The sequence below is a fragment of the Natrix helvetica genome (assembly GCF_964273705.1).
Source record: "Natrix helvetica genome assembly, chromosome: 2".
Classification (NCBI taxonomy): domain Eukaryota; kingdom Metazoa; phylum Chordata; class Lepidosauria; order Squamata; family Natricidae; genus Natrix; species Natrix helvetica.
This window is the reverse complement of record NC_138552.1, coordinates 126,760,570-126,773,715: the sequence shown is the minus strand read 5'-3', so window position 1 is coordinate 126,773,715 and position 13,146 is coordinate 126,760,570. Positions and strand designations below refer to the sequence as shown.

Genomic DNA, 13,146 nt, shown 5'->3' with positions numbered 1-13,146 from the left:
CCAACAAAGTTCATAGGGAAGGTTTCTTTCTACGATGGGCTTCTTAGGTCAACAGTGAATATCAGTTATCAAAAATGTAGGAAGAAAATTAAGCAGACAATAGGCAATTACAAAAAGGGAAGCCAACTTTCTGAATTCTGTTTCTTGCGCTTAGTGACTTATAAATAGACTAATGTTCTGAAAACCTGATCTAAATTACTATATATTTTAAATAGCTCTAAAGCTATGCAGAAAAAGTTGTTCTCAAAGTATTGTGATAAATTCAATAAAAAGAAGGCAATTCTTGATGAACTTAAGGAGAAATGAGACTATTGGATAGTAAATGGACAAATAAAATTACCAATCAAATAGAATATTAGCACCTTAGGGTTGAAATGAGATGTTCTCTTTTACTCTTTCCTCTTCCTCTCGTCTCTCTCTGTCTCTCTCTGTCTCTCTCATCCTCTTTCTCTCTCTTCTCTTTCTCTCTCCTTCTTTTCCATTCTTCTGTCACTTTCTCTCTTCTCCCTTTTCTCTCCTCTTTGTCTCTTTCTGTCTCTCTCACCCTCTTTCTCTTTGTCTCTCTTTCTCCTTCTTTCCCACTTTTCTGTCACTTTCTCGCTCCTTCTCTGTCTCTTTCTGTCTGTCTTCCCTCTTTTTTCTTCCTCTCTTCCTCTCCCCCAGTCTTTTATCACTTTCTCTCTACCGCCCAACCTGTCTCCATACTTATCTTCGACTGATCATGTTTGCAATAATTTACCTTTTCTAAATAGGCGCAGTTCCCTTACCGGACCCCTCACTCACTCAAACACACACACACACACACACACACACACACACACACACACGCACAAAACCATTTTTCTCCATTCCAATTCAGATCCTAATAACATCAACTAAAAAGATTTTTAAATTGGATTTTGAATAAATGTGCAATTGTTACAGTTTTGAATTTTACTGTTATTATCTTCCTTCCGTTGTGCAAACCGCCTAGTCACATGACCCACCCCCAGCCACACCCACCAAGCCACGCCCACAGAACAGGTAGTAAAAAATTGAATTCCACCACTGGGTGGGGGGCACTGAGGATCAGTTTGTAGCACCAAGGGGGCGGTGGACTGAAAAAGTTTGGGAACCACTGGTGTAGACAATGGAAAAGTAATGAAATTTATAAAAAAACAACAACAAACCACTTATATACTACAGCTCCTTTTTATAAAATGGGAATTACAGCATGGGGTGATTTTAATCTTTACATTGTAAAAATAATGGTCCAGAATAAATAAATGAAATAAATATTTCGTTCTAGTTTGGATCTTATTTTGGCAAAAAGCACACCAGGCTAAAAACTTTGCCTTGATTTAGAGCTAAAATCTCTAGTATATAATGTGAAAATGATACTTGATTACGTTTTCTATTTTCCTAAAAAATCACTACACAATAATACCCAATTTTTAAAGTTATGTTTTGCTGTGAGCTGATAACTTGGTGCTATTGAAACACTGCTTGGTTACGGTTCTAGATTTTCCCATTTTCTTAGGAAATTCTTTCCCAGATGCCTCTAACGTGGGAAAAGACGGTTTCAGAACAGATGAAAAATTCCAAGAAACAGATTGCACAGGGGAGACGCGTCTTTGTACACGAGCGGGAGGATAATGTCCTCTTCGAGATGCCGTAGCGCAATAGCGGTGATCGACTCCCGTTTCATACTTGTGGACTTCAACTCCCAGAATTCCTGAGTCAGCATGTGCTCATAAGTCATAAAAGGGCCGTCGTTCCCCATTTCTGCCGTAGCGTCTCAAGACTCTAAGCCAAGTAACCGTAGCAACCAAACACGCAGGGAAGGGGCTTGATAATCAGGCTAGCAAGGAGGCTGGCTGTGGCCTCCCGTCCTTTGAGAAGCCCATGGACGCATCCCACCGAGCTGCTTTGCTCACCGCCTCCTGCTTGCATACACCGGTGAACCCGCGCACCAAGGCGCCGGCGGCGCTTTATGAACGGGTACCAGAAAGAGCCTCGCTTGAAGATGGCGTGGGGCAGGTAGGTGGCTATCTGCCTTCGCCGTCCGCTGGTTGCTGCTCCTGCTTGCTGCTCCCTGGTGGCTGGAGCGTGCAACTGAGAGACGGGATTTCTGCAGAAATGGCTTCGCGAGGGTTTCAAATCCCCCCCCCCCCCAATCGGCGCCTTGGCTCTTTCGGGTCATTCCTCCATCCGGATAGAAAGTAGCGCCAGCCATCACGTGACAATAACTTAATTATGACGATTAGGTGCCATCAAGTCCACATAGATAGGTTTTCTCCTGAACTGCCACTAACTTGGCCCTTCAGCGATTCCAACGTGCTACTGTAATTGAATGCACCCACCTTGGTGCTGGTGGTCCTCTCTGGCCTACCCTTCCTTTAAAGAACCTCGCCCAATCCTCATTTTACCCCACATTCAGTTTTAATTGAATCCCGTGTAGGGAATCTTATCCCTACATGGGATTCTTATCCATTTGGATGAGAATGATTCTAGCCTTATCAAGCCAAAACTTTTTAGAAATAAAATATTCCTTTCCTCTTTTCCGCACCTCCAAGATCCCAGAATTTTTTTTTCTTTGCCATCCAAATTTTCTTAATGAAAATGCCTTTACACCATTTGCAGTGGTTAACAGCACTGAACACAATTTTGTAGACTTGCCAGATTTAGGTGATTATGTTACTGTTATATTAAATCCCTTTTAATTAAAAAAGAAAAACCTCATGGATGCATTAGAAGCCTGTTCCCAAATTCGCCTGCATTTGTCTTGGGCACATGGGCATAGGGAAAAGCAACAGGTTTTAGATCTTTATATATGATATAGGAGATAGTCTATTAACTTGTAGGACATTTTGAACCATTTGCCATCCACAAATATCTTATTGATTTTAGGCTTTGTCAAGTTGGGTTAATCAGCACCGGGACCTTTTTACTCTGCAAATCCAAGCAAATAGAGAAGTCTTATATGTTTCTTAAGTAACTTTAGGACACCAAACTTATTAAATTGTGAGTAATTTAATAAATATTTTTTTTTCAAAAAGAAGGAAAACAAACATGACCATCTTTTATTTTAGGAATCCTTAAGTCCAGGGAGAGATTACGGTTCCATCATGTGTGCTGAATGTAAAGATTGGCTAGATCTCTCAAACATGTACCTCTCAAATCAGGAATATTATTTAAAGCTGGAAGAACTTAAGAATGCTCACCTGGAAACCATGGCAAAATTGGAAGAAATGTATCAGAATAAGCTGTTTCTAAAAGATGTTCAACCTTTAACTAACAAAGATGTGATTTATTGTAAGACTTACAGGTAATTTTTACAATAATCTACACTTATGAATATATATTTTGTCCCAAAATGGTTATTGTATATATTAAATATCTTAATCATTGCAAAAAATATTGTTATTAAATATGTTAAATACATAAAAGGAATATAAAAAGTCTGAATCCTTAGCTCTTGTAGACAGTGACCTTAGCCTGAGCTATATCCAGGTACAGAAAAAAAACCCAGAAGAAAGATTGTTTCTTGTGGCTTTTTAAAATTATTAGTAGATTATTAATGTGTCTAAATTTTCTAAATGTTTTGCTTTTAATGACTAGTGTGTGTTTTAAAGTGTCATTAATTGTGAAACATACAGTTTTGAAAACTCTACCAGCCAGAATTACCCTCTTGCAGTTTAGGATTGGGATGTCAAACTCATGTTGTCATAGTGGTGTCATGTGACTTATCATGACTCCCCCCCTTTGCTAAACCGTGTTTGGGTGTGGCCAGCGTGTGACGCATCTGACCCTGGGCTACGAGTTTGACAGCCCTGATTTAGGAAATAGATTAAGAGGCAACAATTTCTTCTCATGTTGTTCTATAACTTTCCAGAAAGCTTGTCCAGCAGGAAATGTACTTCTCAAATCAGGAATATTGCTTAATATTCTGGAAAAACTTAAGATTCTTACCTGAAAACCATAGCAAAATTGGAAAATATGAATCAGAATTTTAGAGTTTCTAAAAGACATTTAACCTTTAACTAACTCAGTGTGATTTGGTTAGGTAAGCAAGAATAAAATGAATCAGTGAGAGATAATTATTTATCTTTCTCAGACTTTATAGTTTAGTAAAGGTTTAACAACACTGATTGCTTGACCAATTCTAAAAAAAACATGAGGGCATCAGACTGCTTATATTTTCTCCCCCTTTTTTATTGTGATTAAACATAATATTGGCTGTGACTTTGACTGGTATTAAGAATATAAAATATGAAAACATAACTAAAAACTGGCTCTTCATCATAGGTATAAAAGTAGTTATAACCCCAAGTATCGTCTTAGCATTGTTTTTGGTTTATTATACATATTAGCAATAATAAAGTGTAAATATTAAGAGAGTAAGAGATGTCTAGAAAGATCAGATTAAAGGCTCATCATGATCAGCAGCTCGTATTTTACAGTGACCAATCAAAATCTATAAAAAAATCTAAGAAAAGATGTCATGCCTGATTATGTGAATGTTTATTAGTTTTCATTTTGTCAGTTTCTGCTCTTTCTTTAAAAGTCCAAAACAATCCAAACATTCCTTAAAAGGGTTGTATTACTGTAAATACTTTTTATTTTGTTTGTGATTTTCACATTTCCAGGTTTACATTTTTATCAGTTGGATTAATGAATTTTATTGGAATTATAATTGTTAATTATAGCCTGACAATGTGCATATTTGTACTCCAAGAAAAATATGGAGAAAGGAGTATGTGATTCAGAAACCAATTTAACATTGTTTTAGAATTGATATTCTTTTAATCTAACGTTTAATATATTCATAAACAAATAATTGTTTTATACATTCTCTTTTATTCAATTTGGCAAGAAGTTCCACAACTATTATTAAATCAGGTTAATTTGTATCAATTCTACACAATTAAGCATTACATTTTTGTTATGTTTAGATCAGCATGGGAAACTAAACCATTTCAACTTCAAAACATGCATAGATCATTTTCTGCATCTGATCTGAACAGTTCGTTCCATTCATTAACTTTCTCTGATGTGACTGATGAAAACCTAGAGTTAGAAACAAGTGACAGTGATGTTGGATCACTAACAATGGACAAGGCTGAAAATGCATGGGATGACTGTTTTTTGGAGGATTATTCACTCTGCCCTAAAACTATTTTACCCAAATTAAATGTTTTGAAGCTAAGCAAGAAAAAGAAAAAATGGTTCCCAAAGATCACAGTACCAGAACCTTTCCAGATGACTATTAGAGAAGCTAAGAGGAAGCAACAGAACATCAAGTCCAAGTCACTCATGGAGCTGGAAAATAACTTGCTGAAGAAGCAATTAGAAGAGGAGGAAGAGTGTCAAAAACAATTTCGAGCTAATCCGGCACCTGCACATGTTTTTGTCCCTCTTTATCATGAAATAATGCAGGAAAATGAAGAACGTAGAAAGTCATTTAGAGAAAGGAGAGGAAATTTTCTTTTAGCTACACAAAAGCCATTTCAGTTTATTGAAAGAGAAGCACAAAAGAAAGAACTGAGAAAAATGCAATTTTCCTCACCAGAAAAAAAAGCAAAAATGTTTAAAGCTAAACCAGTTCCTAAATTTGTTTCCAGTTCAGAAATGAGAGAGAAACTAAATGAAGAAGAACTCTATAGAGACATTAGAATTCAAGTTAGATCTGAAGAGCTCCTGCGTAATTCATCCCTTCCCAATAGCAGATTAGGAAATAAAGGCACCATTAGGCCTAGGCAGCAAAACTGCTTTGAACAAAGTGAAGAATCAATATGTAAGTCAAAAACCAAAGTTAAAGTCCCTGATTTTGAAACATTACATAAAAAATTCCAGAAGCAGCTTCAAACACATAAGGATGTGAAAAGTGTCACAATCAGTGAGCCTTTCAAACTCAGTACACCAAATATTTCATCCAATAAAGAGAAAATTCTTGAGGACATTGACATGGATGAAGCAACGTTAAAAGAAACACGCTGGCCTTATGTCTCTACAAGATATCCCCCTCGAACCTTGAATACAAGTTCATATCCTTCAGGCTGTATACTGTCTCCATCTCCAAGAATTACAGCATCTACAAGAAAACGGCTAGAAGCCATAAGGTAAGCCTTTAATATGCTGTGTATTTAATCCCAGTTCTTTGTGGTAAGTAAAACATGCAGATATTGAAAATACAAATACCTGTTTTACTGAGGTATGGAAAATGTTTCCATGTCAAGGATGTCCCAATCTCAGAATTGCCATTGTGGCTGTTTCTGAGTGTGAAATAAATCCCATGTGAGAGTTTTAAAAGAAATAATGCACTATTTTTTTCCTAGTGTTTGAGGGTTCCACTTGTTTTTATTCTGCTGCTGTTCCTGGAGTTGAAAAGGCCACGTGGCTTTTATTGTGAAACCACCTTGGTCTGCATTTACTGATGCTTCAAACTCCCTCCTAGTCTATCAGCTCCTAGTCTATATGTTTGCAGCCAGACTGCAAACCTTTTGAATATATATTTATCTACATGTACATCTATATTTACATCTACATCATCTACATCATCCTAGTCTATCAGCTCCTAGTCTATATGTTTGCAGCCAGACTGCAAACTTTTTGAATATATATTTATCTACATGTACATCTATATTTACATCTACATCATCTACATCAATATCTGTACTTATATATCTGTATGTGTATCTATATCTCTTATCTCTATGCCTATCTCCTGAACATCTTTTATCTCAAGCATGACTTACCAGCATTTAGGCCATAGAAATCCTCTCATCTCCGCTTCTCTTTTAAAAGGAAAATAGTTTTTGTTTAAATCCGTGGAAAACTGCAGACTGAGATAAGGAAAAGTAGCCTAAAAACCATTGCAATCTATAAGAAACTGGGAAAATTCAAGGAAGCAAAGTGGATCCTTTCTTCAGACTGTTTGTTTCTAATGAATAGATAGTGGGGGGGAGGGAGAGGAGAGGAGATAAAAGGAGGGGGGTTTGGCGGAAAAAGGAGAGAAGTGAGAGGGACAAGGCAATGAGGAGAGGCTTCTATGCGGCAAGCTTGAGGGAGAGAAGAGTTGGAGTGAAAGGGAGGAAAGCAGAGGAGCTAGCAAAGGAGCAGAGGCTGTGAAAGGAGTACCAGCAGGCAGTGCAAGAGAGAGAGAGAGAGGAGAGAGTGAGGAAGAAGGGCCGACCAGCTACCTGAATACCATCCCATCATGTGACCCACCTGCTGGGATAGACTGATCACCACCCCATCATGTGACTCTCAGCCTCCTTATATCCAGACTTAGACATAATGCACTCCTGAACTAATATGATACATAGTTTTACATGCAACTGACCCTTTGAGGGTAATCATAATGCTGATGTTGCTATCAATGAAATTGAGTTTGACACCTCTGTCCTAGACCAAATTTGATGGCACTGAAAGACCACAAAAGGTGTTATGCATTAGCTAGACTTAAGTTTATTTTCTTATTCAGGAAATCGGCTGAGGAACAAAAGAAGGTTGAAGAAGAGCATAAAAGAAGAGAAGCAAAACAAAGAGAGAGAGCAAGAAAGCTACAAAGGCTTATAGCTACTCGGGCTGAGGCAAATGATCCACATCAGAGCCTAGCCAAGATGCTTAACCCAAAGTTAAAATTGTTTAGGTATTCTGCAATATATCCCCTGATTCCTGACCCCTTAGATACAGGATCCTTAGTTTAGTAGTAGTAGGCAGATCCATATAGTCTTACTCCTTCCATTTTTATTTTGCTAAAAGATTCATATTTAAATTCCATACCATTTCCATGTCATGGTATATTAAAAAAACAGGAAACATGAAAAGCAGAGAAAGAAAGAATATCTGCAGGAACTGGAAGAAATTGAAGAAAGGGTGGAAAAGAGGCCTCTATTGTTGGAACAAGCCACACAGGTTATTGACATCCTAATATTTCTCTCTCTATATATATATCTATTCATTAAGTTGCTACCTTTTCTTTGTATGTTGGGTTTAATAATTGTTGGTAAGATAATGCTAGTAATTGCCACCTGCCATGGCATTGGGCTTAACTTGATTTACCCAAGCTATTGCTTCCAGCGATGGGTGCTGAACAATTGGTTCAAACTGGTTTCCACATTTCTGATCTGTCATATATCATGATGTGGTATTTTTCTCCTTGTCTATTGATGGCAGAAGAAGCCACTTGCAGCTAATAGCATGGAATCTGGATATACATATAATATGTTTGCCAGCTTAAGGCTGTAATTGAGAAGTTAAAAATGTCAAGATGTAAAGCTGTCTGCTGTCTGAACAATTTATTTAGATTTCAATCAAGTGACCTGCAGATTTAGAATATTTTATCTTGTAAAATAAAGGACATTTAGGAATACACATAAAATGATTCCTTTAAATTTGGACATATATTTCAGATGTGTTAATTTTGTTTTCTTTTTAAATGTAGAAGAATGCACGGCTAGCAGCAGTGAAGCATTATTCTGATTTGCTGCGAGAGCTGGGACTGTGTGAAGACTTTATTTCAAAGAAAGGCCAAACTGCTACTGAAGAGTTTTTGCAGGATTCCTACAGTAATAGCTTTGAAAGCTTGGTAGCAAATGTAGAAAGGTAGATATTAGCTTGGGAGCTTATAATACTATTTTTGAGCTTCTTAATATACTTCATTCTAAATATGAAATGTCTATATAGCTGTTTGTGGTTAGGAAAAGTTGACCTTTCAGAGGAAAAATGCATAATCTAGTCAATAACAGATAAACAGCTCTTGACAGTTATCTTGTTTTGGTCCCTTGTTTTAGTGTACAGCAGGGGTCCCCAACCCACTGGCCGCAGCCCAGTAACGGGGTAAGACCCATTTGGAACTGGGCTGCACAAATGCTCGCAGCTCCTACTCACAGCTCCATTTGTGTGAGTGCACAAGCCCACTGCTTATGCAATTGGAGCTGCACAGAACCATCCCCACTCCTTCCCCTGCTGCCACTGCCGGTCCACAAAGCCAGAAAGGTTGGAGACCAATGGTGTACAATATTTATTTCTTCTTTCCTTACTAGACATAGTTAGTAGCTGATCGTTCAGGGACATAAAAACATAAACACACCAAAAGTAACTGCACATTTCTTTGTGTATTATATTTATTTATGCGAGCATACGTTTTTATATTTGGAAAAATAGTTTATTGCATTCTTTAAACTGAATAGAATAAAAATTTGGAGAAAGACTCATTTTCCATATATATCTTATTCCAGTTTATAAGCTTGAAATCAAGTCTACCTTATACAGCCTTTTTTAAATTGAAAAGGAGGATAAAAATTTAATAAATTGTTCATTAATATTAAATATTCTATCTTTTTCTACCAAACTTATAACATTCAGCAGTTTAAAATTAAATTATTGGTTTGCTCTTGAAACAATGAAAAAACTACTTGCTGAGTTTGAAAAGGGGATCTTATTGCTTATACTCTCTGATGTAAGGTGTTTCTAAAGCAATACATTATTATTCAGTGGACCTATTGTTTCCCCCTTTGACACAGTGATAATGAACATGAAGAAAAAAGAGAATCTGAAGGAGAATATAATTCCCAGTTCCAGTCAGGTCAGCCTAGTGGGGAGGAGGAGGAGAAGGAAAAAGAGAAAGAGGAAGAGAAAAAAGATGAAGACGAAGATACTGCCACTCAATCAGATCGTGCTGATCAAGAAACTCCTGAGCATGAAAGTGAAAATGATTGCAAAGATTCAATAGAAAAATCCAGTGATTATGAGGGCTGATTAAAATATATTGCTACTACTCTGAGTCTTAATGCTCATAGTTTATTTATTGGACCTAATATAGGTAATCCTTCACTTACATAACCTGTCTACTCACATAACTGGTGCTTATAATCTCACAACACATTTGAATTCCTTTTGGCTATTCCTAGTGTTGTTATATTCTGCTCTTAAGTTTCTTTTTAGAATGATGTCCATTTTGACTAAAATTAGTATTGCTTTGTAAATGTTTTTTGTTTAAAAAATCATGAATTCTGGATGTTTTACAACACTGAGTGGAGTATACTGAATATTCTTCAGTATTGTTCTTGATTGAATTGCACTGAGAAATAATTAGTTCCCCAAAATGATAGCATTACAATTTAATTTAATTTAATTTAATTAGCACTTCTAGACCGCCCCCTCTCCCAAAAGGGACTCGGGGCGGTGTACAGTCCATATCAAAATCATCATACATAATAACAATTAAAAATTATTAAATGGATAAATACATAAATAAGAGGAGGATAAAATAGACAGAACTGTAATTGCTAAATAAATAATTTAAAATATACAAAGTTTAAAACCCCAGTGTCTTATAAAATTAAGTCCCCTAAAAAACCAGTAGGAAATATATATGCCAGGAGGTAGACGTTAAGAATTATGCCAGACCAGCCAGTCGGAACAGGTGAGTCTTCAGTTTCTAAAAACTGACCTCCTGCTCTCAAATTACCCATGACCTTGCAGCTATGCTGTTTCAGCTTCTATTTTCCTTATATGGATAATAATGGTATTTTTCAATATGTAAATGCTATATGCCTTTGTTCAAAATGTAATTTCGGCAACCGTAGGCCTGAGAGGATCAAATGTTTCCCGATTGATTTTTGAAAATATGCAGTGTGTCATGCTGGATTTTTGCAATAGTTTGTTTCCATACACAAGAGATTTGTCAAAAGGAAGGATATTGTTAACAAATAATGACATTGTGAATGAGATTGGAAAAAGAGCAAGTACAGTACTGTACTTAATATTCATGAGCAGTACTTTCTAGCATTGTGCACTTGCCTATCACTACACAAAGTAATTGTGCTTGTTTCTAGCTCTCTGGCTGGTGCAGCAAGGCTTCCCCAGCTTCCGTGGGACCTTGGAGAGAGAGAGAGCTGCTTTAATCAATTGCAGAGGGGCTGTGTTTGTGCAGCCATGAGTTCTGAAGCATCTCTTATGAATCTAATCCAAATTTCTGCATTATCTTATGCTCTGTAGGCTTAACAATAATTTGACTAGAGCAGGTATTCTTCAGTTCATCGACCCCTTCAAGTTTGATTATTCACCGATTCCCAAAATTTATTATATTAAAGTAATTTACTAAATACTACTTATGATCATCAACTCTTGGACAATACCATCCACCCATGGGAATCAATACTGAACACTTTGGGGGATCCTGAGGGCGTACTGGCCTTGTGGTTAAGACACTGGGTTTGTCAACCAAAAGTTTGGCAGTTTAAGACGCAAGTACCATGTGATGGGGTGAGCTCCCGTTCCTCTCCCAGCTCCTGCCAACGTAGCAGTTTAAAAGCATGCCAATTCAAGTAGATAAATAGGTACCACTTTGGTGGGAAGGTAACAGCATTCTGTGTGCCTCAGTGTATAGTCATGCTGGCTAAAAGGCCAAGGAAGTGTCTTTGAACAACGACGGCTTTTTCGGCTAGGAAATGGACATGATCACTGCCCCCTAGAGTCGGACAAGGAACCTTTCTTGGACCTGAGGCAAGACAGAGATACAAAGAGGCATAGGATATGTAACAGGTTAAGCCTGAAAGAGGAAGCTTAGAGTTGAAGAGGAAGTAGCTCCAGAGAGGAAAAGGAAGTCAGCATTTTTGCTGGGAATAGAATAAATAGAGTTAAAAAAAAAAACAAAGCAGGTGAGAAATGTAAGAAATGCAACTGATGGATATGGGAAGTGACAAAGCATTTCAGTCCACACCCAACCCTCTTAGTTGGGAGGCTGAACTACTTGCCTTGCCTTGTGTGGTTTTAATTTCTGTACATTCTCTATTCTAAATTGTGTTCTTCAGCTTCCTGAAGATTCAGAGGTTTAATTGTAATGCAATTTTGACAGTAATCTGCTTGTGTCATTTAATTGCATTATAATTTCCTATGGTATTGCAGTATATTACAATCTATGCTCATTAACTGTAACACACATAATAGGTAGCTGTAGGATGCCTGTGATAGCAAATTCTTAGAGTGATAAAATTATTTGAATTATGTAGGATTTCATTGACCATTGTTAAATCTTTCAGGAATGCCCTTGGTCTTGTCACTGAAAAGTATGACCACTTGATTTGTAATTATTTCCATTTTAAAAAGGTAAAATCTCCATTTTAAAGTAAACTGAACAATTTCTTTATGTGCCACCTTTAAAATCAATGGAGTTTTACCAATAACTTCAGCAGGGCCTAATCTCTAGTATTAAAAAATATTTATTTACCATACATATATAATATAATGCACAGAGTTGTTATGGATGGTTGTGTTTCTAGACAGTTTAAACTACAAATATATCTTCCTTAACAACCTGAGAGAGGACAGAATCTGCTCAGCAATTCCCAAATACAGCAATAATAACTGCCCTGTGACACTTGGACTTACGTATATACTGCTTCACAGTGCTTTACAGCCCTCTTTAAGCAGTTTACAGAGTCAGCATATTGCCCCCAACAATCTGGGTCCTCATTTTACCAACCTTGGAAGGATGTACGGCTGAGTCAACCTTGAGCCTGCTGAGATTTCCACTGCTGAATTGCAGCTAGCAATCAGTAGAAGTAGCCTGCTTAGTGACTACAATTGGGATTAGCAAGTTTGCTGCGGTCACTTAGTGAAACGTGACTGCAGTGGACTTCACTTCCCGTTTGATTGTTAAATGAGTCACTGGGTCATTAAGCAAGACGTCATGTGACACTGACTTTTTGGTTTCTCCATTGACTATGTTTGTTCGAAGCCAGTCATGAAGCACCTATCGATCATGTGACCATAGACACTGCGGCAGTTGCAAATGCAAGGACTGTTATTTTTTCAGTACTTTTGTAACTTCAAACCATCAGTCATTAAGCGTTAAGAAAGGTTTACCTGCATTGCATATTTTACTCGTTCTTCTGAAAAAACATAATAAACATGCTTGATTTTGAGCATCTGTAAATGTTATTTGGGGTTTGTGTACCTGATGCTATGATGCTTAAAGACTCAGACTGGTTCATGAGTTGATTAGACTAGAAGACCTCCAAGGTCCCTTCCAACTCTACTATTGTATTGTATTGTATTATTGTATTGATTCTCAAAAACTTTCAGGGAGCTGCTGCTTTGGGCCTTCCTTCCATTCCATAATGATAAGGCTGAAATCGTTAGCAGGGTTGCTTGAAA

General features: G+C 37.2%; 1 protein-coding gene across 3 annotated transcripts; it reads left to right on the top strand.

Moving 5' to 3' along the window:
* Positions 1–1,191: 1,191 nt before the first annotated feature.
* Positions 1,192–10,099, top strand: FAM161A (FAM161 centrosomal protein A). 3 transcript variants are annotated; one of them, XM_081945596.1, is made up of 7 exons: positions 1,192–2,019; positions 3,072–3,307; positions 4,935–6,101; positions 7,466–7,633; positions 7,800–7,899; positions 8,429–8,589; positions 9,510–10,099. In XM_081945596.1, exons 1-7 carry the CDS (start codon positions 1,885–1,887, stop codon positions 9,742–9,744), a joined length of 2,202 nt encoding a protein of 733 aa, XP_081801722.1. In that variant the 5' UTR covers positions 1,192–1,884; the 3' UTR covers positions 9,745–10,099. The 3 variants fall into 3 exon arrangements, with proteins under 3 accessions (XP_081801722.1, XP_081801723.1, XP_081801724.1); XM_081945597.1 differs by lacking the exon at positions 7,466–7,633; XM_081945598.1 differs by lacking the exons at positions 7,466–7,633; positions 7,800–7,899; positions 8,429–8,589.
* Positions 10,100–13,146: the final 3,047 nt, after the last annotated feature.

Excerpts from the sequence above, each read along its gene's own strand:
- FAM161A (XM_081945596.1), top strand. The coding sequence starts at position 1,885 with ATGGACGCATCCCACCGAGCTGCTTTGCTCACCGCCTCCTGCTTGCAT. Across the intron at positions 2,020-3,071 it reads TTGAAGATGGCGTGGGGCAG|GAATCCTTAAGTCCAGGGAG; the intron begins GTAGGTGGCTAT and ends CTTTTATTTTAG. Across the intron at positions 7,900-8,428 it reads TGTTGGAACAAGCCACACAG|AAGAATGCACGGCTAGCAGC; the intron begins GTTATTGACATC and ends TTTTAAATGTAG.